We start from the raw sequence: 27,463 nt of genomic DNA on the forward strand, positions 1-27,463 counted from the left end.
AAGTGGGGGCACCTAGGTGGCTTAGTTGGTTGAGTGTCCAACTCTTTTTTTTTTTAATGTTTATTTTTAGAGATGGGGAGGAGCAGAGAGAACCTCAAGCAGGCTCTGCACTGTCATTGCAGAGCCCTATCCAGGGCTCGATCCCTCGAACCATGAGATCATGACCTGAGCTGAAATCAAGAGTTGGATGCTTAACTGACTGAGTCATCCATGTGCCCCAAGCACAGGACTCTAGATTTTGACTCAGATCATGATCTCACGTTTCCTGGGATCAAACCCTGAGTCAGGCTCCATGCTGAGTGTGGAGGCTGCTTAAGATTCTCTCCCTCTCTTTCTCTCTCTCTCTCTCTCTCCCTGTGCTCCTCCCCCTTTCATGTTTCACTCTCTCTCTCTCAAAAAAAAAAAAAAAACCTACCAAAAAACAACCATAAATAAATGATCGATAACTTAGACTACATTCAGTTGAGAAGTTCTGGTCATTAAAAATCTCATAATGAGGGGTGCCTGGCTGTATCAGTTGGAAGGGCATGAGACTCTTGATCTTGGGTTGTGATGAGCCCCACATTGCGTGTAGAGATTACTTTAAGAAATTTTAAATCTCATAATGAGAGTGAAGAGAAAGAGAATGTTCAGGAAACGATAGGAGAATGAGTCCACAGGGATAGTCAATGCTGCACACTCATCAGGATCCTCGCGTTGGGGGTCTTCTTGTGAACACCAGTCTTCAAGCATGGTGGCCTCAAGGAGGTGGCCCATTTCCTCCCACTGGGTGTTATTACTGCCACCGAATGGTAGCAGAGGAAGGAAGGTCAAGGGTATAGGTGCAAAGGCGTGAGTAGGGAGGCAGGAGGGGCCACCCTAGGTTAGGGGCTAGAGACTTCAGAGAAACACTCTTCAGAGTGAAGAGCCCATGAGAAAGACACTGTGATGTATGAACTTTCTTTTTTAAGTTTATTTATTTATTTTGAGAGAGAGAGACAGAGAGAGTGAGCGGGGGAGGGGTGTAGAGAGAAGGAGAAAGAGAAGCCCAGACAGGCTCCACACGGTCAGTGCAGAGCCTGGCAGAGCCCAGTGTGAGGGTCAAACTCACGAACCATGAGATCATGACCTGAGCCAAAACCAAGAGTCGGACTCTTAACTGACTGAGCCACCCAGGCACCCCTGAACTTTTTCTTATTTAGAGAAGTTATCCCAGGGAAGAGAAAAGATATCTGGGGGTCCATTCGAACCACTTCAAGGATGTTCAATGCTTACCTCATTCTAAAATTGATCATGCAGGGGCCCCTGGCAACTCAGTCAGTAAAGCGTGTAACTCTTGATCTCGGGGTTGTGAATTTGAGCCCCACGTTGGGTGTAGAGATTCCTTAAAAAAATAAACTCTTTAAAAAATAATAATAAAATAAAATTGACCATGCAGTGGGAAAACAGACCTTAGAGGTTACTCTGGCCAAAGTCTTCTAGTCCATCTTCAAGGGCATGAAGCTTTATTGTTTTAGCTTTCACATTTGGATCCAGAATCCACCTAGAATTAATTTTTGTGTATGGTGTGAGGCAGAGGTCAAGTTTAATTTTTTCATCTGAATATCCAGTGGACTCAATGTCATTTATTGAAAAGACTGTCTTTCCCCAAATGCATGGCACTTCCCGTTTTTCTGGGAGAATTTTCTTTCTGGAAGAAGAAGGGTCCTGCCAGTATAGGTACAGGTGGGGAGAAGGGCATTTTGCAGAAGTCAGGAGGAGGCCTGGTCAAAGCTGCTGCCTAGCTCTGCAGCTTGAGTCAGGGAAGCCTGTCCACAGTGGGTCCTGCCTGAGCTACACGCAGCCCCAAAGGTCGCCAGATCCCCAGGGTAGGATGCAGAACACAGCAGCTGGGCTCTGTCGGGAAACAGGTGGCAGGAAGGCAGAGAACTTCCTGGAGATGCTCCCTCTCTAAAGGGCTAGGAGTGGAGGCTGTCGGTGGCTTGCCCATATCCCTTTGGACTTATAGTCCAGTTCCGGTACCTGCTTGCAACATCCTACAACAAAAGCCTAACTGGTGGCTTTTTCTGTGCAGATGGGAGGACAGGCCAGAAGTGCCAGAGGGGCAATCTGCTGGGAGCCGGCCTCAGGCAATTGCACAGGAGGGCTGGAGGATCAGTATCCCAGATTCTTTGCCACTCAGGTGGGAAAGCTCTGAGTTGTGTTCTACCCTGTCTCCCAGAGTTCTCCAGCAGGGCACTTGTCTCAGGTTCTGCTTCTAAGGGAACCCAAACTAAGACAAGTGGGAAAGAACATCATATTCACTTGTCTCAGGTTCTGCTTCTAAGGGAACCCAAACTAAGACAAGTGGGAAAGAACATCATATTAGCCTGGGCCGCTGTAACAAAAAACCATAGACTGAGGGGTTAAACAACAGAAATATATTTTCTCACAGTTCTGCAAGTTAGAAGTCCCAGATAAAGGTGTTAACTGATTTAGTTCCTGGTGAGGGCTCTCTTTGTGTCTTATAGATGGATACCTCGCTGTGTCCTCACACAGTGGAGAGAGAGAACTCCGGAGTCTCTTCCCCTTCATACAAGGACACCAGTTCTGTCAGGTCAGGGCCCCACTCTTACAACCTTACTTAACCTTAATCGCCTCCTTAAAGGTTCTACCTACAAATACAACACATGGAAGGAGGGGCTGGGGCTTCAGTGTACGAATTTTGGAAGGACACGATTCAGTCCAAGGCAAAAGCATCGTTGATTTAGAACTGCCTGCTGCACGTGAGGGAGTGGGCAGTGTTTCATTTGGATGGGGGCCGGAGCACAGTGTTGAGGTCTTTGAGGACAGATAACCCATGTCATTTATATCAACCACAGAACTGGAGTGTGACCACTATCCAGCCATCACCTTCGTCCAGTGCAGATTACAGTTCTGCTGGCATTCAGCCTGCGAGGGCCTGGGGCAGTGGGAACTGCTTGGAGCCTGATTGGAGCAGGGCCTGGGCTGGCAGGCTTTAGGGTTCTGCAACACGGGCTGGGAGCAGAAGTGAGGGGGAGGCCAGGTGAGCACTGAGATGACCAGAAGGCTACCCCTGTCATGGGCCTGTCATGGGTGAGATGAATCCCCAGGTACTGGCCAAGAACACAAGGGAAGGGAGTGAAGGTCTCTGAATGCCACGAACACCCCACCTGCCTGGGCAAGGGTTTGTCCAGAAGACTGCAGGGCCCGTGGGTTGGGGAAGGACAGCGTTTCCAGAGGCCAGAGCCAAGGAGTACAACCATGAAGAGAGTAAAGCCTGAGGCCTGAAGATGGATGTTGGGCTCCCTGGACAGTGGGTCAAAAAAAAAAAAAAAAAAAAAAAATGGCTTCCAGAGTCAGACAGCTAGACCTGTGGGATCTAGGGGACACATCTCAGGGAATGGCGGGAATTCATCCTAGGAGGGGTAAATGAGCCTGGGCATCTTCCCACTTTACTATCCCTCCTCCCAAACTCTGAGATAGGAGAGCCAAGGGTGCCTAGGCTTGGGGAGGGGGGTGATTGGGACTTGCTCAAAGAGGCAACCTCAGGACCAAAAGCTTCCCTACCCTGCCCTGCCCCAGGGAGACCCTGCCACCTCCATGCAGAATGGATCTCACTTCTGACCTTGGTACAACTGAGCAGTGTTTGGTCTGCTCTGCTCTGGTTCCCAGGAAGTCCTCTGACAATCCCTGCCTTGGTCCTGGCCAGACAGCTGGGGGTACTGAGTTTTCAGTGGCCAGATCGTGCTCCTCACCTAAGCTCTTGAGGCGGAGCCCGTGTCCTAAGTCCTCAGGCCTGTTGGCCTGCCCACCACCCCCACCAATACCTGAGAGCAAACACGGGTTACTCAGTTGAACGCTGGGGCTGTTGAAGCAGCCCAAGGTTCAAGGAGGCTGCACGGGGACACGGCTGGGAGGGGCCCCGGGAGAGCTGCGGAACCACTGAGAAAAGCAGACCCACGCCAAGGAAGCAGGCAAGAGAGGCCGGGCGGCCACCTGCATCTGTGTTTATTGTTCTGATTTCTCCAACCTCAGCAGAGCAGAATATGAGGCCGGTGGCAGCGAGGCCCATTCCATGGTGCTATGAGGTCGGCCAGAGTCATGTGCATGTGGGGCCAGAGTCCACAAGACAGCCACTGGAAGGAAGACCCACAATTCGGGGGGCTTGGCGCTCCCTCTTCGGCACCCTCCACGCCAGAAGCCCCCAGTGGGATTGGTAATGTGGCAAGCATGAGTGTGCAGGCCTCGGAGGGAGCAGCCACGGGGGTCGAGCAGCCGCTGGAAGCTCCATGGGAGCCTGGGCAGGCCTCCTGAGGCCACTGGGCACCACCCTTTGCCCCGGAGAGAAGTTGGGATGCTGGGCCAGTTGTGATGGGTCAGACACCAACAGGACCTCTCCCTGAGCTGTCCTCTTCCCCACAGTCCCCATCCCCGGCTCCTGCCACCTGATGGTCTGGTCTGCACAAGGTCCATCTCTTCCAGAGGAACCGACCCAGTAAGGCCCAGCATCCCAGGACCTCGGGATGCTCTCCTGCCAAGAGCGTCAGCACAGTGCTAGGCCTTCAACCGGCCCCAAGAAGGGGAGGTGAGAGAAGCCTGTGGGGCTGGAGGCCGGAAGCACAGGGAGGCCTGTTCAGGCCCCTGGGTTGATGTCTGCCCGAAGCCCTGGCTCTGCATCTGTCTGTGCTGCCATCCGGGACATGAGTGTGAATCCCAGAGGGCCCTCCAGTCCGGGCTCGGTGGGGGCAACACCCGCAGACCTGGTGGGGAGAGGGAGAGAAGAAGGTCCTGGAAAAAGGCTGGTTGCCAGGGGACCGGAACCACTTCTCTCCACTTGTTCAGCTTTGGCCACGGGGGGTGGGGCTGTGTGGCCCCGACAGCTGTCTAGATGGGCCCTGGAGAACGGAGACTCGGACCCCAGGTCCCCATCCTTGCAAAAGTCTTTTGGACAGAGAGTCTATCCAGGGCCAAAAGAGGAAGCAAGACTGAGCCAGAGACCTACCGCGATTAGGAGTAGGCCAGGCCCTGGAGCCCCCGGGCTGAAGAGTGGAACTTGTCGGAATCTTCAAAAGGCTGGTCTGCCGTAAGCAAAGAGAGGAACTGTAAGCTCTGGGCCGTCTGGGGGCCTTATCTGCCTGTGTGCCTCTGGGCAGGGGACAGCATGCAGGGCACCAGCACTTTCTGAGGTCTGAGCTATGGGGAGCCTTGCAGGGATTCGGTCACTCCTAGTCCTGGCCTGGGGTCAGCACTGCAGACAGTTAGGTGCAGCTTGCCCTTCAGACCTCTCTCAGGGGGTGCAGCCCAAGCCCTTGCTGGCCCAACTTCCTCAATTGAAAGAGGGGACTCTGGGCTCCTCTTCCCAGCCCTGCTGCCTCCAGAGGGCCTGGGTCAAGGTGAGGAGACAGAGTGCCAGCTCAGGAAAGAGGTCAGCCCCCTGGAGTACTGACACCTAATGTGGCAGCAACACATCTCCCTCCCGTATGCCCACAAAATTCATCACTTTGGTCACCCTCGCCCCTGCCTAAACCCCTGCCCTCCATGATCTCTCTGCTGGTAGGAGAAATCAGTGGCCCTCTTCTCCCCAACCTTCACATTTTAAGCTCCAGACACACTCAGGTTAAGAAAAATTATCTAGAGGTGCCTGGGTGGCTCAGCTGGTTAAGCCAACTCTTGACTTCAGCTCGGGTTATGATCTCATGGTTCGTGAGTTCGAGCCCTAAGTCTGGCTCCGTGCTATCAGCGTGAAGCCTGCTTGAGAGTCTTCTCTCCTCTCTTTCTGCCCCTCCCCAGCTCGTGCGTGCCCTCTCTCTCCCAAATTAAGCTTAAAAAACAATTATTCAAACCTTGGAAACAAGGCAAAAAAAAAAAAAAAAAAAAAAAAAAAAAAGACTGTGCCCTTTTAAATCATCCTAGAACATTCTCTAACGAGCCTATCCTAAAAGTCATCTTATTCTAGGGGATGTGACTCTTCCTGACTCACTATACACACTGCTGGTCAGGGCCCAGCATTGTTAAGTTGGATGCTGACTTGAAGGAGATAAATGACAGATGACAACCATTTCACTAATGGCATGTGGGAGGGGTGACATAGTCTCAATTCTACATCTATAAAATGGGGGCGGGGGGTGCCTGGGTGGCTCAGTCAGTTAAGCGTCCGACTTCGGCTCAGGTCATGATCTCACGGTCCGTGAGTTCGAGCCCCGCGTGGGGCTCTGCGCTGACGGCTCAGAGCCTGGAGCCTGTTTCGGATTCTGTGTCTCCCTCTCTCTGACCCTCCCCCATTCATGCTCTGTCTCTCTCTCTCTGTCTCAGAAATAAATAAACATTAAAAAAATTAATAAAATGGGGGCGGGGAAGCTGGGTTAAACCGTATTTAAGGCCAGTCCCCTTCCCTCCCACCAGTGACCCAGTTTCTCAGGGCGGTGTGTGCTACCCTCTCATGGACACCAGGAGGCATAGGTCAAAGGCACGCAGCCTGTGTGGGGTTTCTCCAGCTCCGAGTGTTGGGTCTTTGTTCTGTGCTCAACCAGGTGGGGATGGGAGTGGTTTCCAGACCTCCTCCAACTGAGATTCGAATCTTCTCGTTGGCCACGTGGCCAACTGGCAGTTTCAGAGTGTGACCACCCCAAGCTATGAGGCCTAGGGAAGTGGGTTCCTGATGGACTTCCTGAGACCTCCGCAGAACTCCCTTCTCTACACCCTCCAGGGAAAACTGGCCAACCAGCCCCAGGCTCTGGTGAGATGTGGACGGAGTGGGCCCCTGAAGCCCCCCTGCTCCACCAGGCCATAGCCGGGCAGCATGGATCACCCACCTGGAAGCCCCTCTCCTTGGGCTCTGGGGCAGGCCTGGGGTGGGGAGCTGGGTGGGCGCAGCACGGGGGCAAAGGCGCTCCTCTGTTTGACAGCGGAGATCATGTTGACAGGCGAGAAGGAGAAGACGCTGGTGGTGGGGGCGGCGGCCGGGAGGGACATGGAGGAGGCAGCGGCCAGCGGGGGGCTAGAGGGCATGACTCCGGGGCGGGGCGGGGAGGGGCAGGCGCAGCAGGGAAGGCGGTGGGAGACACAACAGGGAGATAGCACCAGAGTGAGCAGCTCAGTTGGGGCCCCGGCATGGGCAGTGGGCCCCACGTGGGCTGCTGACCCAGGCACCAGGCTCAGACCTTACTGGCGGGGGCGGGGGGGTGCTGTGAGGGTCCGGGGGAGACCAGTATAGGGCGGGGTCTGAAGGTAGGCTAGGTGTCTCTGGGGTCCCGGGCTAGCACTCGCCTCTCTGTGGGTTCTACAGACCTTTTCTCAGGGCTGCAAATGACAGGGCCAGACCAGCTCAAAATAAAAGCAAAACCAGAGTACTCAACAAAACCAAATATTGGGAGGTGTCCCCCAAGATGAATGATGAGGAAGTGATGGAAAAGAATAGGTCAGGGTTCCTGCTGAAAGCCACTGGGATTCTGAGATGCTAAGAAACATTCATGGACTTTGGGGTACCAAGGTTAGAGTCAAAGATCAAGGTTCACAGCAGAGCTGGGGCAAGTGGTCAGGGATGAAGTTTGGGGGTACACACAGGTTCCTGTTACAAGGCCCCCCCGCCGTAATCTCAGCTCACAATATAAGCTAACTTTCTCTACACATATGTTTCCCTTCCCAACCCCTCCCCCTGCCCCCCCCCCCCCCCCCCCCCCGACACTTTGTTCTCTTTCAACCTAATGCAATTCCTTGTCATCTCCGGCCTGGGCCCTGGAGGCCTCCTATATCCCCCTCCTCCAACCAGTCGATTTTAAACAAAAACACAGAGATCCACATCCTTGGATCTTCTTGTTCTCAACCTGCTGGCCATCCAGGGCTGTAGCCTGTTCACCTGGGAATAGCCGGGGAGCCTCCTCCTCGCAGGCTTTGCCTGCCCCTCCTTTCTGCGGCCTCCTCTCCTGGGGGCTTCTGCCCAGGGCATCTCTGGATACTCCTTTCTACATCCTCACCTGAACCCGACTCCCTGCCTCTCTCTTCTGCACACCAATAAGGCTGTGATGTGAGTGTTGTCCAAGTGGCTAGCATGGGGTGGGGGTGGGGGCTTCTCAAAAGGAACCAATAGCTTGAGAAGGCTGCCTTTGGCATCTAAGCACACCCCCACTCCCCTTTTGAAAAAGCGATGCCTTCAACAGCTGCCCCTGTTCCAAATGTCTTCAGCTTCATGGATCACCATCTCTTTAAGACAAGGCTCACTGCTAGCTGATGAGGCCCATGGAGCTCCATGAAGGGCCTGAGATGAATGCCAGAAAAATGTACTGTATCTCTCAAGGCTGGGAGCTTACAGCCACATATTGTAGTTTGGGTAGTAGTGGGATCTGTGGGCCAAACTGAGAGTTGCTGGCGGCCAAAGCAGAAGACCAAGGGGAGGCCCAAGCAGACAGCCCCAGACCCTCTGGCTGGGCAGTGCTGGATGTCATTCCAGGCATGTCCTGGCAGACTCCATGAGAATGATAACCGCCCCCCCCCCCCCCCGCCACCGAGCTGTGCCACATGCCACTGGGAGTGGATGGGGACATGGGTTAGTACTGGTCACAAAATGGGACCAACCCTGAGGCAAGTCCAGGGTATCCCCAGCTAATGCTGGAAGCAGGGGTTAAGCAGCCCTAGAATTCTTGATCCTCTGGCTGAATGGGGGGAAACCCCATATGGGGTGGCTTCTGCCCACTGGGGCAGTGTGCTCCCCACTGCTGACTGCACTGTGAGTATGGTGGAGGGAAAGGGCTGGTATTCCAGGTCCGGCCAATATAAAATTCAAAGGGCACCCAGAGAGTTTGTAAGAATGCTGTCCCAGATCTGAAGGAAGTGGGAGAGGTGGAGCCTGGCCTGAGCAGAGGTCCAGGAGAGACAGGGGTCTTAGTAGGGACAGTAGAGGTTCGTGGCCTGTGTAAACACAGACATCCGGAGCTTCAGGTCCCAGAAGCTGAGCCCAGGCCATCAGGAGAGTCAGGCTCAAACCCACAGCCAGAAAGAGCAGTACCCAGGATGGAAAATCATACACTCTTTCTAAATTGTGTCTGGGCACTTCATGCACAGTGGCACATTCAGATCTGAGAACAGACCCTAGGCAGGGGTGATACTGATCCCGTTCTACAGAGAGGAAACTGAAGTTGAAAGAAATAAAGTAACTTGTTGAATGTCAGACAGCTCCTGATTGGGACTTTCAAACCCTATATCCGTCTGTCTGACCACACAATTTGCCTGCTCTTCCCAGCCGGATTGCAGGGAGCCACAACTTTCCTCCTCTGACCCCTGTTTCTCAGACCACGGGGGACAGACAGGTAGAAGCCCATTTTGATTGAGCCATTAGTTCCCTAGGACCTCCGGCAGGGGGCGCCAGCCTCCTCCCAAAGTCCCCGCATAAGATGGAAAGGTGGCGGTACGCCAGGTTTCAGCTGGATGTCGGTACCCCCACCCCCCAGCCCCGGTAAAGGCCCTTTCAAGGGGAGGGGAGGGCTAGAAGCGATGCGTGCAACTGGAATCCTCAAAGAATAAAGGTGCGAGAACTGCCCCGGCCCCAGGGCCCGGGATGTGCAGCCAAGGGGTGGGGTCGAGGGGCAGGCGTCCCACAGCAGAAACAGGTCACACGCAGAGACGGCCGGCCTGGCTCACAAGGGCAAGGCCAGGGTCGACCGTGGTGAGACAGTCGCCGGAAGCCCCCCACCCCCCTGGGGCTGGGAGGGGGCAAGGCTGAGCCCCATGCAGCTCCCCGGGCAGGGGACACTCACTGGCGAAGGGTGAAGTGGCCGTGGAGCCATTGAGGAAGCTAGGGGACCCGGGCACGCCGAGGCCGGCCACGCCCGGCGCCCCGTAGCTGCCGAGGCCCGAGCCGAGGCCGCTGCCGTAGCTGCTCTGCTGCGAGCCGGGGCTGGGCGCGAACCCGCGCGGGGACGCGCTGCTGCAGCTGCGCGCGTAGCCTGCGAGAGAGGGCGGTCAGGGGCGCAGCGCGGGCGGGGACCCGGGGCTGCCCTCAGGGGCGACGGGACGCACCCGGCTCCGGGCCCGGCGTGGCGTCCCCGACGGCGATGGCCAGCGGGCTGCTGAAGGCGTTGATGCCCACGACGGCGGGGTGTGGGTGGCTCGGGGCCAGGGGTCCCAGCGGCGCGGGCGCGCGGGGGGCGCTGTACAGAGCCTCGGCCACGTCCGCCGCGCGCTTCAGGAGGAGCTCCTGCGAAGACAAGAGCGGGGCACGGCCGGGGCAGCCGCAGGCGCCGGGAGGGGGACAGTCCCCGGCCTGGCGGCGCGAGGAGGCGGGCGGAGGCGCCATACCTGGTTACTACTGGGCACTCCGTACAGGGCCTCCGCCAGGTCGGCCGCCCGCTTCAACAGCACCTCCTGAGGGCGGGGGAGGAGACAGCGGGATGGAGGGACAGCCCCGGGGTGGGGGGTGGCAGAGGGGCCGGGCGACCCCTCCGCCCACCCACCCCGCCCCTGGGGCCACAGGACTCGCTCATCCCCGGTCTGCTGCGCCCCGCTGGGTACCTTGGGCAGCCTCTCAGGATCTCCAGGGTGTCTGGGGATGGCTTTCTGTAGCCTCTGGAATCCGTAGTCGATGGTGGGCTCATTCAGGGCTGGGGAGAGGGGCGGCGTTTTGGAGGACCCCCTCCCAGAGCGCTCCGCAGGACCAAGACAGCCGGCAACAAGTCGGGGAGCCTCGCTGCAGACCCCCTCCACCAAGCCTGGCCCAAACCTCTCGGAATGCTCCGGGCACACGGGTCAGCAAGGTTCGGTTCGCGGAGTTTCCTCAGTTCATTTCTTTGCTCATTCATTCAACAAATATTTACTGAGCTGGGCCCTGTGCCAGGCACTTGGCATTAACACACAAGCACCATCCCATCCCATCTGTGGTTCGAAAAATGCAACTGTATGTACGTATTAGCGTCTACAGTCCTAGGGGCAGGACTGGAGGGAGAGTTTTCTGTCTCCATTACCAGGAATAACATATTAATTACAAAAGTAAAACACCCCAACAATCTCCATTTATCACAGCTCAGGGGGACTCTCGGCAGCATGTGACCATTAGAAGTTTGCCTGTGCGCCAGGGAAAGGACTGGCCACATCCAGGGTTCTGCAGAGGAGGCAGCAGACTCCTAACTAGGCTCCCCAGGACTTCCTTCTCTCCTCCTCCTGGCCTGGCCAGGACCAACTCACCAGCCTCAAGGCCCTACCCACTTTCTTCACCGCCAACTCCAGATTTAGTGAATTTCCTTTAGTTTCCCCCAGAGTGTAAAACACGCACTCATTCCCATGTCTTTGCATTTGCCACTCCTTCTCCAGGACTGTCTTTCCTTCCCCATCTCTGCCTCCCTATTCACCCCTCCCGTCTCAGCCTGGTCCAGTTAAGCCCACACTCCCTCCTAGAGGTCCTCCCCTCCCAGCACTCCGCGTGTAACTCCACTCACCTCACACTTTGTTCACTGCTAGGGCCACCCCTACCCGCTTAAGACCGTAACTCCCTGACGGTAAGTATGGCTACTGAGTGTCGGGTGCTGGGAAGGGTTAGGTGGTTATCTGCAGGGAGGAGGATGGGGAGAAGTGGGTGGCTGGGACAGGGCAGGAAGATGAAGGTGGAGAGGGTTCTGGTGGGTAGTCAAATAGAGCCAGGAGGGGGGATTCGACACTCCTGTCTTGTGTTAACTTCTCGCCCTTGCTTCCTGCAAGGGGTATATTGGGGGGCGGGGCGTGCACCTGCTTATGCCCAGGTAGAGTGAAGACTGAGGTGGCTTGGGGAACCAAGAGACCCAGGGAAGATTAGGGAGCATCGAGCCTATTTGGGGCACCTTTGAAATAAACATGCCGCTGGAGATATTCTAGACCCTGGGGAATGCGTGTGTGTGTGTGTGGGGGGGGGGGTGTCCTGGCGAGGAGGTCCTAGGCAGGGGGAATGTCCCGACGGGGCTGAGACTGCGAGCCTGGGAGGGGATTGAGACCTAGGTCAAAGAGGGAAACAAGCTCTGAAAAGATCCTACAGCTCAAGGAGCGGTCACGTGGTTTAGGTAGGGAAGAGGCGGGGCAGCCGCTTAGGGGGCGTGGCCACACCATAGGTATTGGCTAACCACGACCCGGGCTCTGGTGCACTGGGTGAAACTCCTTCCAGCAACCCTGGGCCTCTCTGCCCCCTCCCGCACCCCCCACCTGACTCCTTACCTGTGTAGACAAAACGGCCGGGGGCTCCCTTGCAAAACTGCTTGGATTTGTAGGACAGGGTCACCTCCACCACCCCGGGAATGTGCCGCGGGGGCGTCTGAACCCGTATGGCGTGGGGCGTGATGAGCTGCGAGGGGAGAGGGGAGGCCTGCGGGTTCCAGCTCGGGGCGAGGGGAGGGCCCAGCCTCGAGGCCAGGAGGGAGACTGGCAGGGGTGGCCCACCTCGCTCCACACGAGCACGTTCCCGAACACGACCTGCAATCCATCGAAGAAGTTGTCGCCGATGACAATGACGGTGGCGCCTCCTGTGGTCCAGCCCTCCCCGGGGCTGATGGCCTTGATACAGGGGGTGGCAGCTGGGAGGCAGGTGAGGAGCCAGATCAGGGGCCTGCACCAAAGTGGGGGCTGGGGGCTGGCTGGGCTCGCGGCAGCGGGTGCTGGGCGGGGGGGGGGGGGGGGGGGGGGGAGGTCCTGACCTTCAGAGGGGTCCAGGCGGCGCGCCCTGCGACCATGCTTGGAGTTGTTGTGCACAAACATGTTGTCAGACACGGCCAGCACGTGCCCATCCACGCTCACCGTCGTGGACACCACCACCTGTGAGGAGAGTGGAGGCCAGCCTGGGTGAGGCCCTGGGGCGCTCCCTGGTGGTGGTGGGGGGACTGTTGTGGGGAACAGGCAACTCGGTGAGGATGGGTGGCTGGATGCTGGAACTCAGAGTCATTGGCAGGGGAAAGAGCTCCCCCCAGGGGCTGAACGGTGGAAGGGGGAGGCAGCTAGGTCAAGTGATGCCCCGGGACACACGATCTCTGGCTGCCCAGGGAGGCGAACCCCAGGAACTAGAAAAATCAAGAGCGCTGAAAGAAAACTCTGGCTCGTTGGGCAGAGTGCCTACTGTTCTTATTATACACACCCGCACCCCAGGCTGTAGCCCTGGAGCTCCAAGGCTGGAATGTGTCTTAGGCTAGTGGGAGTGAGAGTTTTGACTGGGGGTGGGGCGGTGGGGAGGGGGCAGCATCATCCTGAGAAGCCATCAGCAGGAGCCCCCCAGCCTCGGGAGGAAACTGGGGCTGCCTCCTTCTCTCCCTCCCACCCTTCACTGAGAGGGGTGTGCAGGTTGGGGATGTACTAAGGGCAGCTGCTCTCTGCTTCACGCTATGCAAATTAGCTGGGTCGTTAATCATGTAAAAATGTCACAATTAGCATCTCCTTAAGTGGGACTCTAATGAAGCCTCCCTTGGCAGCCAGCATAAGTTGAGATGGAGCTGCCCCACCCCCAGCAGGCACCAGGCCCTGAAGCACAGGGCTGGGCAGAGACCTGCCTTGGGGCTTTTCCCAGGGTGGCGGGACCACGGCCTTCCCCACCCGCCCCATCGGGAAAGGGTGACCGGATGCAAGGGGACCCCTCTCCCAGACCCACCTGGAAGCGGCGCATGTCTCGGGGATTCCCTGCATTCTTTAGGCAGTTCTGGTTGCACTTCAGGAAGAACTTGAGGAAGAACCTGAAACAGTATGGTGGGTGGGCTCAAGGGTGGAGGTAGGGGGTCTGGAAATGGATGAGGAAGAACCTGAAACAGTATGGTGGGTGGGCTCAAGGGTGGAGGTAGGGGGTCTGGAAATGGATGAAGATCCAACTGTTCCCTTCCATGCCCCTTCCTGGCGGGGTGACTCCCCTCTGCTCACACAAGGCACACATCCCATATTCCCACCACAAGCTGCATGTATACGGAGTGCCTGATACGTACTGAGTAGACCCTTCCCCGCAGTTAATTCACGACACGGATTATCCACCCCCTGCCCACAAAGTATATACTCATCACGCTTATCCAAATATGTCCATTATATATATGATATATATACCCATTACTCATGAATTATCCCCACTCCACAACGTATATGCCACATGTAATATGTACTCACATTTACCTGTAGACTTACCCCACACCATGTATATTTGTCATTCTGCATGTGCATCACACATAAAAGTGCATTCACCTCACACAGCACATCCCTCCTCCTGAGTATACTAACACACACAACGTATACTCATGATAATACACCCATTATATATACCGCATATGCCCGATATACTATTACAAAATATGGCCGTCGCACACAGGGTATACCCACTATACTCAGGGTATCCTTCAGAGAGCATATATGATACATATTCCACATATAGCCTATAGTCATCATACACATATGGTATACTACTCACACACACAGAGTCTATACCCATCACGTGCAGCATATGCCCATCCTGTACAGTAGATGCACAGGAAGAATATGAAAGTATATATTAATATACCACTTTGTGTTGTATATGATTACCCAAAATACACTCACAGCAAATGCTGTGCAGTCATCACATAGAGCAAGCAGATCACCCTTCCTCCTTCACAGCAGACCCCCCCCCCAAAACAAATCCCTCTTGCACACAGATCTCGCTCACACGTAGCAGATTCCCTGCCATGGCACACCCCCCCCCCCAAACAGATCTCCCTTGCATGTGTTCTACATCTGTTATACACATAGCAAAAAGTTCATCAGGCAGAGCCTATACCCATCACATACCGCAGCGTACCTGTCAGACCCGAGGCCGTACAGATACACAACGAGTACCTTCTTTTTTACACACAGCAATCACAAAAAAAGCACAGTGTATGCCCTGATGAGACTGATTTTTAGAGAAAACACATGAGAAGTTGGTCCTCTGGTCCTTTCAGGCAGTTGGCTGGGAGGGTGGGGCCTCGGCTTTGCCATCCACCAGCGAGGTAATCAAGGATAATGCTCTGGATTGGTGCCCTTAGTGAACTCAGAATGTTTCAATATCTGCCCTAGCCCGTTCAGGATCCTGTGAGCGTCCGGGGAGACGTCCTTTCCAAACCACAGCCTGCAGGGCTAACGTCTGCAGGGGTTCAGCTCCTGGCATGTAGCCCGCCTCCTGGGCTATTCCATGGGTTCTGCCAGTGTGCTGCCTCATTGTACCACCCAACCCCCAGGGTTTTGAACCCCAAATCTGAATCTCCACTTAAGTCCTTAGAGTTGCCTCCAACTCCAAAGCATGAACTTCACATTCAGAGGAAGATTTATTATAGGTTCTAAAAGCTAATCCCCAAGTACTGGTAGGGGTGGGCATCACCCCTGGAACAGAGGTGTCCCAAGGGGCAGCCACTCATTGGGAGTTGGCACCATTTACCTGGAGATGCACCTACCCCCAGGCCCTGCCTCTGTCTACACTGCTGACACCTTACCACCTGTCACATTCCCCCACTCAGTGGATATCCTTCTGGAAACCCTTTAATTTCCCTTTCTATAGGGTCGTTACGTCAGCACACATTTCCATCCACCGTGAATACCTCCCCAAATAGTTTCATGTAGTGTAGACCTTCTGTGCGCCCCTGCAGAGCATTCAGAGATGCAGATGCCTCCTATGACCCCAAACAGTGCATATCCACCATGTAGACACCCCCCATTCACCCCTACAGGATACCTTGCATGCACACAGCTTAAATGCCCCCAAACAATAGTCAGCCCAGTGTAGATGCCCTTTATACCCCATTAGGCCACCCCAAATGCTCCCGAACAGCATATCTGCAGAGTATAGACACTCCGTCGATTTCACATTATTTGCCATAGTAATGGTTCCCTCTATCCCTATAAGACACCCCATCGTGCAGACACCCCTATGCTCACAGTAATCACCTTATACACACCCTGCATTTCCATGACATGGTGCAGACCACTTTTAAATTCCATACCCACATGGTGCTGGGAGGAGGAGGTGCTTTACGAGGCGCTAGAAGGAGGCGGGCGAACACCAGGACAGGAACAGTCCCTGTCCTGAAGGGGTGAGTGCCAGCCCTTGGATATCGCTGATGGTGCAGGCTTGGGAGTGACACACACTTCCCTTACACCCGCACATGTGCCCGCTGCACCCAACTCCACTCTCAGGCCTACAGAATCCAGAGGGAGGGTTCTTTTATTCTTCATTTCATTTTAATTTAAGTTTGTTTATTTTGAGAGAGGGAGAACGAACAAGTGGCGGAGAGGGGCAGAGAGGAGACAGACTCCCAGGCAGGCTCTGAACCATCAGCACAGAGCCCGACACGGGGCTCGAACTCACGAACTGTGAGATCATGACCTGAGCTGAGATCAAGAGTTGGACGCTTTTCTGCCGCTCCCCTGCTCATGCTCTGTCTCTCTGCGTCTCAAAAATAAATAAAAACACACACAAAAAAAAAATTGAAAAAAAAAAAAGAGTTGGACGCTTTCACCGACTGCGCCACCCGGGTGCCCCCAGAGGAAGGGTTCTTGAGATAGGCCCAGAGATGTGGGTTCTGGCCGAGGCGCTGACTCGCTTTGTGGCCTGGGGTATTTCCTGCATCTTTAACATCCACCTCCATCCACCACGAGAAGCAGGAGAATAGCAACTGATGGCTGCTGAGGCACCTTCCAGGGACAGCCTCTGGGACATCCTTTATTTCCGACCTCCCAAGGCTTCACTGCCGCTTCCTGCAGGGTCCCGTCCCCTCTGCCTCCTCAAGAAGCCCCCTCAGCCCTTCCACAGTCCTTGCTCAGCACGTCTTCCCATCCTTTCTCTTTCCAGTATAACTCACTTCCGGAAATAAGTCACAGACCCTTGGGTCTATACCAGTCCCCGCTCCCTGTCTGGCCAGTCTTTTCTGGCCATTCTAGGTTCAGGGACTGCCCCTCCCGCAGCCCCCCCGGGGCCCTGCGTGCACCCCCATCTATGCAGACCTGCCCCAGAGCCTTCCTGTTTTTAAGCCTGGTTGGCATTACCTGCAGAGAGTGGTGTTGAGGAGGAAGCAGCCACACAAGGCCTGGGCCCTCCCTGGGGGTGCTGAGGGTCAGTCTCCTTTCCCCTCCCCCTGAACTTGTAGCTCAGAGATGCACACAGTCAATGCCAGCAGTGGTAGAGCTGGTGAATCTCACCCACTGCCAATGGTAGGTAGTCCGCGAGGCTGCTCCCAGCCAGCCAGGGCCGAGCCAACGCAAACACCCCCAGAGAGCCTGCTGCTACCACAGTGTACCCCCTAACCCCGCACCAGCCTCAGGGGTGTTAAGAAAAATCACCCATAACTTGAAAATAAGGCACAGTGATGACTATGAGTCCTTTCAAACTCATCCTGGAACGGTGGTTTTCAAAGTGTGCCTTCTGGACCAGGAGCAGCCCGGGAATTGGCTAGAAATACAGAACTTCAGGCCCCACCTTTGACCCACTGACACTCTTCAGGGGGGGCCTGGCCATCTGTGTTTTCATAAGCCTTCCAGGTGATTCTGAGGTCTCCTAAAATTTGAGACACACTACTCTAGTGCTGTCCTATCCGATAGGGCGGCCACTAGCCCCATGTGGCATTGAGCACTTGAAATGTGGTTTGAGTTGAGATGTTTTTAAAATACGCATTGAATTTCAATGGCTTATTTTAGAAAAAAAACCCAGAACGGGGCACCTGAATGGCTCACCCGGTTGAGCGTCTGACTTCGGCTCGGGTCACGATCTCGCGGTTTGTGGGTTCGAGCCCCGCGTCGGGCTCTGGGCTGACGGCTCAGAGCCTGGAGCCTGCTTCGGATTCTGTGTCTCCCTCTCTCTTGGCCCCTCCCCCGTTCATGCTCTGTCTCTCTCTGTCTCAAAAATAAATAAAACCTCAAAAAAAAAAATTAAAAAAAAAATAAATAAAATGAGGCTACTAGAAAATTTAAAGTTACATATGTGGCTCGCGTTATATTTATGCTGCTCTAGAGTATTATGTGAACAAAGCCGCCTAAAAGTTATCTGATTTTCTAGGGGAAGGTCACTTTGACTCATATTTGCTATCGATTGGGGTCTGGCTCATCATGACCCTGTTTAATCCTCTCATAACCCTGAGGTGGTGTAGGTCTGCGATCATTCCCACTCGACGGATGAGAAAACTGAGGATAAGCAGGAATCAACTACAAAGTCACAGCGAACGCCAAAGTCTGGATATGAGCTCAGGGCTCTATGAACCACTGATAAGGACAGGAGTCATGGAAAATTCCCTCTAATTGGGGCTCTCAGAGTCTGACACTGCCCCAGGCATGAGGCTGGCAAGTAAGCCTCCTTCAAAAGCAGCCCTGAGAGGCAGGCTGTACAGGGACACAGCCAGTCATTCCGTGCGGATTTCCTCAAGGTTACGAATTCATCAAGGTTGCAAAGGAGACTCAGGTCCCCTTGCTGCTAGTTTGGGGCCTTTGGCTGTGGTGACCATTGCTCGGGATTAAAGACCAGCTGCACAAGATGAACCAAGAGTTGATCCCTGTTGAAATTCAGTAAAGGGTACTCGTGGTTCATTATTTTATTCTGCCTAGATGTTCAACATTCTCTCTTATGAAAAGTTTAATAAGGGGGCCCCTGGGTGGCTCAGTCAGTTGAGCCTCCGACTCTTGATTTTGGCTCAGGTCGTGATCCCAGGGTCATGGGATCGAGCCCCTCGGCGGGCTCCACACTGAGCGTGGAGGCTGCTTAAGATTCTCCTTCTCCCCCCACCCCTCTGCCTCTCCCCCCATGCTCGCATGTGCTCTCTCTAAAAAAAATTAATAAAAAAATTTTAAACAGTTTAATAAAAGACCAGAAGAAGAGCTGTGGACAGTGGTCATCCTGCTAATGAGGCAATTAAAGGGTAGTAATGATACACCATGACTTGGGCGCCTGTGATCTATTTAAAAAAAAATTTTTTTTTAACGTTTATTCATTTTTGAGACAGAGAGAGACAGAGCATGAATGGGGGAAGGTCAGAGAGAGAGGGAGACACAGAATCCAAAACAGGCTCCAGGCTCTGAGCTATCAGCACAGAGCCCGACGCGGGGCTCAAACTCACGGACCGCGAGATCATGACCTGAGCCGAAGTCGGACGCCCAACCAACTGAGGCACCCAGGCGCCCCTAGGCGCCTGTGATTTAAACGGAAGGTAAGAGCAGTTCACTCGAACACCTACCTTAACACATCCTGAACGTAGTATAGCCTTCCTAATCGTTTCTAGAAATGCTCTTTATTCCTCCCTGTAAAACCCACTTGAGATGAACTGAAAACGAACCTTCCTTGGTAAGGAATATTCCTTACCACGGAAGCAAAGGTTGGGCTGAATGTGGCTCCGGTGCAAACACCTGACTTCCACGTAACTTCTCAGGGGTGACGCTATTGCATAAGGAAAGCTCCCTGGCACTTTGCTCAGAAAAGACTCAGCTGACAAAGGAAAATGTGGAGGTGACTGACGTGAGTCCACTGTCAAACTCTCGGTCCTCAGGGGGGTGGAAAGCAGAGCGGGATGGAACCACTCGGTGGAAGACAGGGTCCGGCTATCACAGGGTGGGCTGCTGGATTCCCCCACCCCTGGCCGCTGTGGGTGTTGCCTGTCAAAGGGCTCGTGGCTGCCCCCACTACCCTCGAATTATCGCCAGCCAGAAGCATATGCCCTGCACCAGCCCACGGCCAAAGAGAGACTGACGGCACGCGGAGGACCAACTCCTTGTGCTTTTCCCATTCCGGAACTCCCCGAAGGCTCAGGCTGGTGCCAGACTCCAGCTGAGAGCGTCTGCTTGCTGAGCTTCTCCTGTGAATGCTGTTCCCCTCCTTCTCTTCCTAGAGCTCTCCTCCAATAAACCCCTTTCACAAGCATCCCATCCCCAGCTCTGCTTCTAGGAATCCCATCCGAGGAAACCAGGTCGCACAGCTTTGCCCCACCTCTCCCCTCCCTGCGTCCCATGAGAGACTCACTGAGAGCAGAAATTATGTTCCCACTTCCAGAGAGAAAGCTGATAGTCATTGAAAGAGCCAGACTGAGCCCCAGGACGCTTGTAACTACAGCACTGTCAGGAGGCAGGGAACGAACGTGTAGATTACAAATTCTGCCCAGGAGAGCTTTTCCCAAAATGATATCCACTAGCCGCATGTGGCCATTGAGCACTTGACTTGTGGCTTGTGTGACTGAAAAACTGCTTTAAATTTTGTTTCATTTTAGTTTATTTATTTATTTTAAAGTAATGGTATTATTGAAAGTAATTATTAACCTTAGTAATAATAACAGTCAGGTATTATTTTTATTTTAAAATAATCTCTACAACCCAATGTGGGACTCAAACTCACAGCCCTGAGATCAAGAGTCCCACGCTCCACTGACTGAGCCAGCCAGGCGCCCCATTGTTTCATTTCTTTTTTTAAATGCTCATTTATTTATGAGAGGGAGAAAGAGACAGAGCATGAGCAGGGGAGGGGCAGAGAGAGAGAGGGAGACACAGGATCGGAAGCAGGCTCTGGGCTCTGAGCTGTCAGCACAGAGCCCGACGCGGGACTCGAACCCACGAACCACGAGATCATGACCTGAGCCAAAGACGGATGCTCAACCGACTGAGCCACCCAGGTGCCCCTCATTTTTAATTTAAACTGAGATAGTCCCGCGTGGCTCATGGCTACCAACTATATTGGACTGTACAGATCAAGAAAGAGGAAGTGATGTGAATGGATACGGGAGCTGGGCCAGGGTCTTCAAAACAAGCGTCCTGTGACTACCTCGGGAAAGAAAGTAGATTGGAAACAAAGTGTAGAATAAAACTAGGTGTGTATTTCCAAGTCCAAAGCTAGCATTAGAACCTGGGATGGGATGGGGCGTGGAGGAATCCTCTGCTAATTTTGACTCCAAAGGGCTTGCCTTTGAGCTCGTGAGCCTCAGAAGAAACAGATACCTTCTGGGGCAGGATCTGTGCCCTCCACCGTTTTCATCGTCTGCCTCTCCCTGCGCCCCCCACCCCTCGCTCAAGGACAGAGGAGGATACAGGTGGCTGGCCCATTCATTTCATTCCCTCATTCGTTCAATACACCCATTTACAGAGATGTATTAAACACCTTACATGCGTCAGGCAGTGCAGTCTAGGGGTAAATAAAGTCTTAAGGAAATTACAATCCAGCAGGAAAGAGAGAAACCTGGAGTATAATCAATAAGATAGAGGGCATGCTAGATCACTTGTCCAGTGGAGCCGAAGCCTTCACTCTGGAAGGGGGTCCTCGAGGTCGCATTGGATCTTGGGCATTTGGGGCCTTGAAAGACCAGAGGCATTTTCCCTGGATAAGGAGTAAGAGGCAGGGGCCCTTCTTGCAGAGGGGATAAACAGCCCTGCCAAGGGACAGGGGGCATGTAGGGCACACTTTCCCAGTGGTACCTGATGAGATGGAGGAGGAGATCCCAAATCCCGTGGGATCGGACCCTGTGGGTGATGGGGAGTCAGCAGAGGGGGCCTTACTGGCTGTGGCATTCGGAAGCATTTTACCTCCAGGGAAGTGGGCGCCAAAGGGCCTAGGCTAGACAAGGGATGGTAAGGGAGGAGGTTGGTGGGATAATCCAGGCCCAGGTTGGGGTGGCCCACACTACTTCCTGATCTCGGCCCGGGGCAGCAGCCAAAGCCAAGTGTCCCTAGGGTCATAGCCACCTGCCAGGCCTGGACCTGGCCTCCCTGCCATGATCCCTACTTGGGGCAGAGGTGGCTGCAGCGCAGATGGGCTGGGGGACTATAAATAGCCGGGGCGCATACATTAGCATGCCAATGCACCCGCACCCCATCCTCTATGCTAATGGCCCACCATGCGCCTGAACACCTTCTGTTCCCCTGCATGCATTTGCATGCACAATTAGCATAATCTTGTATAATTAATGAACAGCGTCAATTTTAGCTCCTAAGTAATTTGATTAACATGTTGATAGGGCACTTACTAGGCTCTCCAAACCTCAGGGCTGGGCATGGGGCCTGAGCAGAGCGGGGGAGGTGGTAGAGAGCCGGCTAAGGGGCCCCCAGCTGCCCAAGAAGAGTGGTGGTGACTCCACTTCCCCGAGGGGAGGGGTCGAGGGATGCGGGGGGCTGCTAAGGCAGGCGTCTGGGCACCCCGCATGGAGCAGCAGGGACAGGCTGGAGCAGGTACAAGGGGTCACCTGAGCGTGAAGCCCATCTGCGCCCCTGTGGACACGGACATATACACACGTGCCCTGCATGTCCCCTCAGCCTTGAAGTCCTCTGTGAATGCAGGATGGTACACTCCAAGGGAAGAACAGAAGAGGAGCAGGGATGGAGGAAAGGTAGGAAGGATGGGGAGCTGAGCGGATGGACAGGCAGATGGAATCCACAGAGGGAGATGTGCCTCTAAGTAACTTGGGGATATGAAGGGGGGGGGGGGTCCCGAGACTGAAGGAAAGAAGTTGTATGTTCTTCTGGCTTTGGGTGGGTGAGCCAGGCTCCCAGAAACTTTGGCACCTCCTATTTATGGATCACGTGAGACGCAGAGGTTGGGGGTCGGCAAGGCCTGGCACTTTCCTTAACGTGCCGAGCGGCCCCGGGCAGAGAGGACAGGAGGCTGAGTGTTGCGCCCTTCCTGTACAGAGACGATTCCATTTCCAGCCCCAGACATCCCAGGACCCCTGGCAGAGGCTCACACTCCCCTCCTGCTCACCTCTGACTATGGCCGGAGTCAGGAAGCTTTTCCTTAGCTCTGGTGGACTTTCTTGGTGCTGTGTAGGCTCCTTCTTTGGGATGGGCAATCAGGATGAGGGTGGGGTGGGGATAAGAAGTGATATTGTGGCAGGCACTGCATAAGCACATCTTACTTAACTTACAACGTCCCTTTCGGGTGGGTTGAGAGTCAGCTTCCTGTTACAAGTGAGGAAACTGAGGGAGATGGGGCCTTGTTCCAAGTCATCTGGCCAGACGTTCCACGTTGGCTTGAGTCTCCCAACTCTGAATAGCCCTTCACTTTATGGAGAGGATTAATCATTCAAACTGCAGACAGTTTATTTGCTAGCCATCTCTCCCACTCCACCTATTATGGTCCCCCAGACTTCCTCATGTGTGACTTCTCTCCTCTAATATCCTCTGGGGGCACTGTCCCCAGCTCTACTCATGCCTCAGCATGGGGGCCACTGTGAACCTGAGCTCAGCTTTAGCTGCCCAGACGTTTTGTCTTCAGTCTTTGTTCTGAGTCGGGGGGCTTGGGGATCCTTGTTCTCGTGATTGGCATCCCAGCTGACATGACTCCCTGGGCTCATGGGGGGATCTCATATGAACCCCCTCTGCTTCTCTCTCCTTCAGATGTTCCCAGCTCTGAAAGGGGTGGAGTGGGGGAAGGAAGTGCAGTTCATTCTGCAGGGGACCCTCAGTCCTACCTCAGCATTGACCCAGCAGTGAGGTTCCAGGACCCCAAAGAGAATTACCAGGATGGGCCCCAGACAGAAGCCTGTGTTTGCAGCATCAGTGTGAGAGCAAAGAGACCCCACTGGAAAGGGTGGAAGGAGATGGGCACTATCGTGAGCTTGTCTTGTGGCTATGGAATGTTGCATTGACCATTGGGTTAAAGAGGAAAGAGCTGATTCTTCGCAGCTCCCACAACACCTTCTTATCAATTGCATTTGTCAGGTTGTGCCTGACATAGAAATTGAGGTCTACCCACAACAGGGTAGATTAGAGCTTACTTCTGACAGGTGGCCCAGATGTAACTTGTTTCAACAGTATCACTACAATAGCCACTGTGCACCAGGCACAACCACATGCCAGAGTGTGTTCACAGCCCATAGCTCCAGTCCTCCTCTGGCAGTCAGAGGAGGAGAATTGTAGGCTTCCCACAGGAGGGAATCTTCCCCACCCACTCCCACACCAAGCCAATCAAGGAAATATTTAGTTTTAGAGCTGTGATGTCCAATAAGGTAGCCACATGTGGCCATTCAAGTTTGAATAAATTAAAATTAAATAAAATCAAAAATTTAATTCCTCAGTCATAGTAGCTACATTTCAAGTGGCCAATAGGTACTTTTGGCTATTGGCTACCATATTGGTCAGTGCAGAATATTTCTATCCTTGCGGGAAGTTCTATTGATAGTGTTTGTCTTAAAGTTTTGCCTTGATCTCTATTTCCTTTTATCATTATATAAAGGCTTAAACAATTCTGTTTTGTCTCCTCAACTGCTCTATAAGCTCCCAGAGGGCAGGAATCATTGTTCAAACTTTCCTTTTCTCCCAAGCATCCATTACAGCGCCTGCCTCACAGTGCTCACTGATTCATGATAGAATTCAAGGGTCAGAATTACTATGACAGGATGAATGCTGGACCAAAGCCCCCAAATCACTTTTAATAGGGAACAGTATAAAATCCTGTACTTAGATTAAAAATATCAATTGTAGGGGTGTCTGGATGGCTCAGTTGGTTGAACGTCTGCCTGACTCTTGATTTTGGTTCAGGTCATGATCCTCGGGTCATGGGATTGAGCCCTGCATCAGGCTCCGTGCTCAGCATGGAGCCTGCTTGGGATTCTCTCTCTCTCCCCCCCACTCTGCCCCTCTGCCCCACTTGCACTCTCTCTCTAAAAATAATAATAAAAATCAATTGTAGAGATGGAACTTTGAGAATTGCAGAGAAAGGAACTGCAAAAATCTGTTCCGTGATAAAGCAAGAGGAACACAGGCAAAAACTATTGAACTATACTTTTTCAGAACTTTGGGAGTTAACAAAAGTTTTGCACAATCCAAGCAGTATTTATTTAAGAGAAATGGCTGGCTCTTAGTAACGACAGAGATCTTTGTAGTATTTTAGTTTGCCCTATCCCCATCCCCATCTTCCCAGCTCTGCAGATTTGAAAAACAGCGCACTGCAACCCGGGTAGCTGGGAAAACTAGCAGCCTAGAAGTCACTGGAAGGAAAAGATTAGATTTGGAGCTTCTCAACAATCTGTATTCCCAGACAACTGTCTGGCAGCTTTTTGATAACATGATTCACATGAATTGTGATTTGACTTGACCCAGAGCTTGTTTAGTGGGAAAATCCCTATAGTCAGGGTGTTTGTGGAAAAACAACAGTTGGCAATTGCTTAACATTTCTGTTCCTGGAGGCAATGACACTAGTTGGGGCAAACAATTGTCTGGCCAAAAACTTTAAAGGAAAAAGCGGAATGAGAAGTTCATAGGGAGCTCTGAGAAGCTTTCATATATCCCTGGAGATCTAGGAGGCCATGTATATGTCCAGGAAAGATCTTAGAAGGCCCTAGCCTCTCATCTCTGGTTGATCCTGAAACCTGCACAAGCAGGAAGTAGAGGTTAAGTCAGAGTTGTAAATTGCTGGAACACTGAAGGCATGTCCCAGTACACACACAGCAAATGACCTGGCAAATGACTGAAGACATGTTGGTTTAAGGCATTTAGGAAATGCCTGTCCATTCATAAGGTAACCACTAAGCTAACTGAACAAAAACTTTAGTGGCCACACATGACAAAACTATAGAAATAGTCTGCAAAATTCAGTAAATAAACAATCACTAATAGCAACAAACACTGGGAAGGAGGAACTGATTTCCAGGTTCCACATTATATTTTCAACAAAGAATTATTAACAGCAAAGTATGGTCCATGCTTGAGAAATAAAGCAGTCTATAGGAATTGTCCCTGAAGACAATTAGATTTACTAGACAAAGACTTCAAATCAGCCATCATAAATGTTTAAAGAATTAAAGGAAATCATGTTTAAAGAATTAAAGAAAAGTTTGAGAATACCTCACCAACTAGAGAACATCAACAAAGAGATACAAATTATATATATATATATATATATATATATGCACATTTAAATTCAGAAGTTGAGGACTGGGTGGTTCAGTTGGTTAAGCATCAGACTCTTGATTTTGGCTCAGGTCATGATCTCATGGTTCATGATTTGAGCCCTGCATCAGGATCACTGCTGAGAGTGTAGAGTCTGCTTAGGATTCTCTCTCTCTCCCTCTCTCCCCACCCTATCCCCATTCATGCTCTCTGAGTCTTTCTCTCTCTAAAAATAAATAAATAAACTTAAATTTTTTTTTTAAAGTTCAGGAGTTGAGAAGAAAAACTAAAATGAAAAATTTATATCCTCAACAGCATATCTGGGTTGACAGAAGAAAAAAAAAATCAGTGTATTTGATGATAGGTCAGTTAAGATCATCCAGTTCTGGAGCAGAAAGAAAAAAGAAAAATGAACGGACCCTAAGATATTGTGAGAAACCATCAAGCATACTAACATTCTTTAAGAAAGAATTTTTTTAATGTTTATTTATTTTTGAGAGAGAGAGAGAATGAGAGGCATAGGGCCAGAGAGAGAGGGAGACACAGAATTCAAAGCAGGCTCCAGGCTCTGAGCTGTCAGCACAGAGCCTGATGCAGGGCTTGAACCCATGAACTGTGAGGTCATGACCCGAGCCGAAGTAGAACGCTTAACCAACTGAGCCACCCAGGAACCCTCCTTTTTTTCTTTTTCTTTTTAAGTAGGCTTCATACTCATTGCAGAACCCAACATGAGGCTTGACCACACAACTCTGAGATCAAGACCTGAGCTGAGATCAAGAGTCAGATGCTCAACCAACTGAGCCACCTGGGCACTCCCATACTAATATATTCTTAATGGAAGTCTGAACAAGAGAGAAGAAAGGGAAGGGGGCAGAAAGAATGTTTGAAGAAATAATGGCCCCAAACTTCCCAAATTTGGTGAAAAACCTTATTATGTACATCCAAAAAGCTCAATGAACTCTAAGCAATCCACATGTAGACACATTATACTCAAATTTGTCAAAAGCTGAAGACAAAGAAAGAATCTGGGAAGCAACAAGGAAGCAACTCATTACCTACAAGTAAGCCTCAATAGGATAAACTAGATGACTTCTCAGTAGAAACTATGGAGGTCAGAAGACAGTGGGATGACATATTCAAAGTGCTTAAAGAAAACAACTGTCAAAAAAAGAAAAGAAAAGAAAACAACTGTCAACCAAAAATCCTATATCCAACAAAACTATCCTTCAAACATGAAGCATAAATTTTTTTAAGTTTATTTATTTATTTTGAGAGAGAGAAGTAGAGAGAGAGAGGGGAGAGAGAGAATCCCAAACAGGCTCCACACTGTCAGCATGGAGCCCAGTACAGGGCTTGAACCCACAAACCATGAGATCATAACCTGAGCCAAAATCAAGAGTCTGACACTTAACTGACTGAGTCATCCAGGCACCCCATGAAGCATACATTTTTAAAAAATTAAATATAAAAGACGAATTAAGACATTTTCAGATAAGCAAAAACTGAGAGAGTCTATCACTTGTTAGTGATCTTTCTTGAAGTTAGTTATATCTACTTATAAGAAACATTAGATTCCTTCAGTCTGAAATGAAAGGAGACAAGACAGTAATACTACTTGATGTGAAGAAGTAAAGAGCACTGGTAAAAGTAACTATGCAGGTAAATATAAAAGACATTATAAATGTATTTTTGTAATTATTTTGTCTTCCTACCT

At 52.3% G+C, this 27,463-nt stretch overlaps 1 protein-coding gene across 2 annotated transcripts in view; it reads right to left on the reverse strand.

Moving 5' to 3' along the window:
* Positions 1-3,944: 3,944 nt before the first annotated feature.
* The window catches only part of EBF4 (EBF transcription factor 4), a 58,220-nt gene continuing 34,701 nt past the window's right edge, over positions 3,945-27,463 (reverse strand). Inside the window, exons 8-18 of one of the 2 annotated variants that reach the window (XR_013554565.2) lie at positions 13,568-13,649; positions 12,627-12,744; positions 12,373-12,506; positions 12,151-12,277; positions 10,486-10,574; positions 10,273-10,338; positions 9,994-10,171; positions 9,732-9,920; positions 6,795-6,876; positions 4,985-5,060; positions 3,945-4,742 (exon numbers count right to left, since the gene is read on the reverse strand). Coding sequence is in view for 1 of the 2 variants with exons in the window: in XM_078444201.2 (XP_078300327.1) it covers positions 4,990-5,060; positions 6,795-6,992; positions 9,732-9,920; positions 9,994-10,171; positions 10,273-10,338; positions 10,486-10,574; positions 12,151-12,277; positions 12,373-12,506; positions 12,627-12,744; positions 13,568-13,649 (1,252 nt within the window). In the remaining variant the exon portion in view is untranslated. Of the gene's footprint in view, positions 4,743-4,984; positions 5,061-6,794; positions 6,993-9,731; positions 9,921-9,993; positions 10,172-10,272; positions 10,339-10,485; positions 10,575-12,150; positions 12,278-12,372; positions 12,507-12,626; positions 12,745-13,567; positions 13,650-27,463 lie in introns of both variants that reach the window. The other variant, XM_078444201.2, reaches the window with a different exon arrangement.

This window comes from Panthera onca, chromosome A3 (genome assembly GCF_046562875.1).
Source record: "Panthera onca isolate mPanOnc1 chromosome A3, mPanOnc1 haplotype 2, whole genome shotgun sequence".
NCBI lineage: Eukaryota > Metazoa > Chordata > Mammalia > Carnivora > Felidae > Panthera > Panthera onca.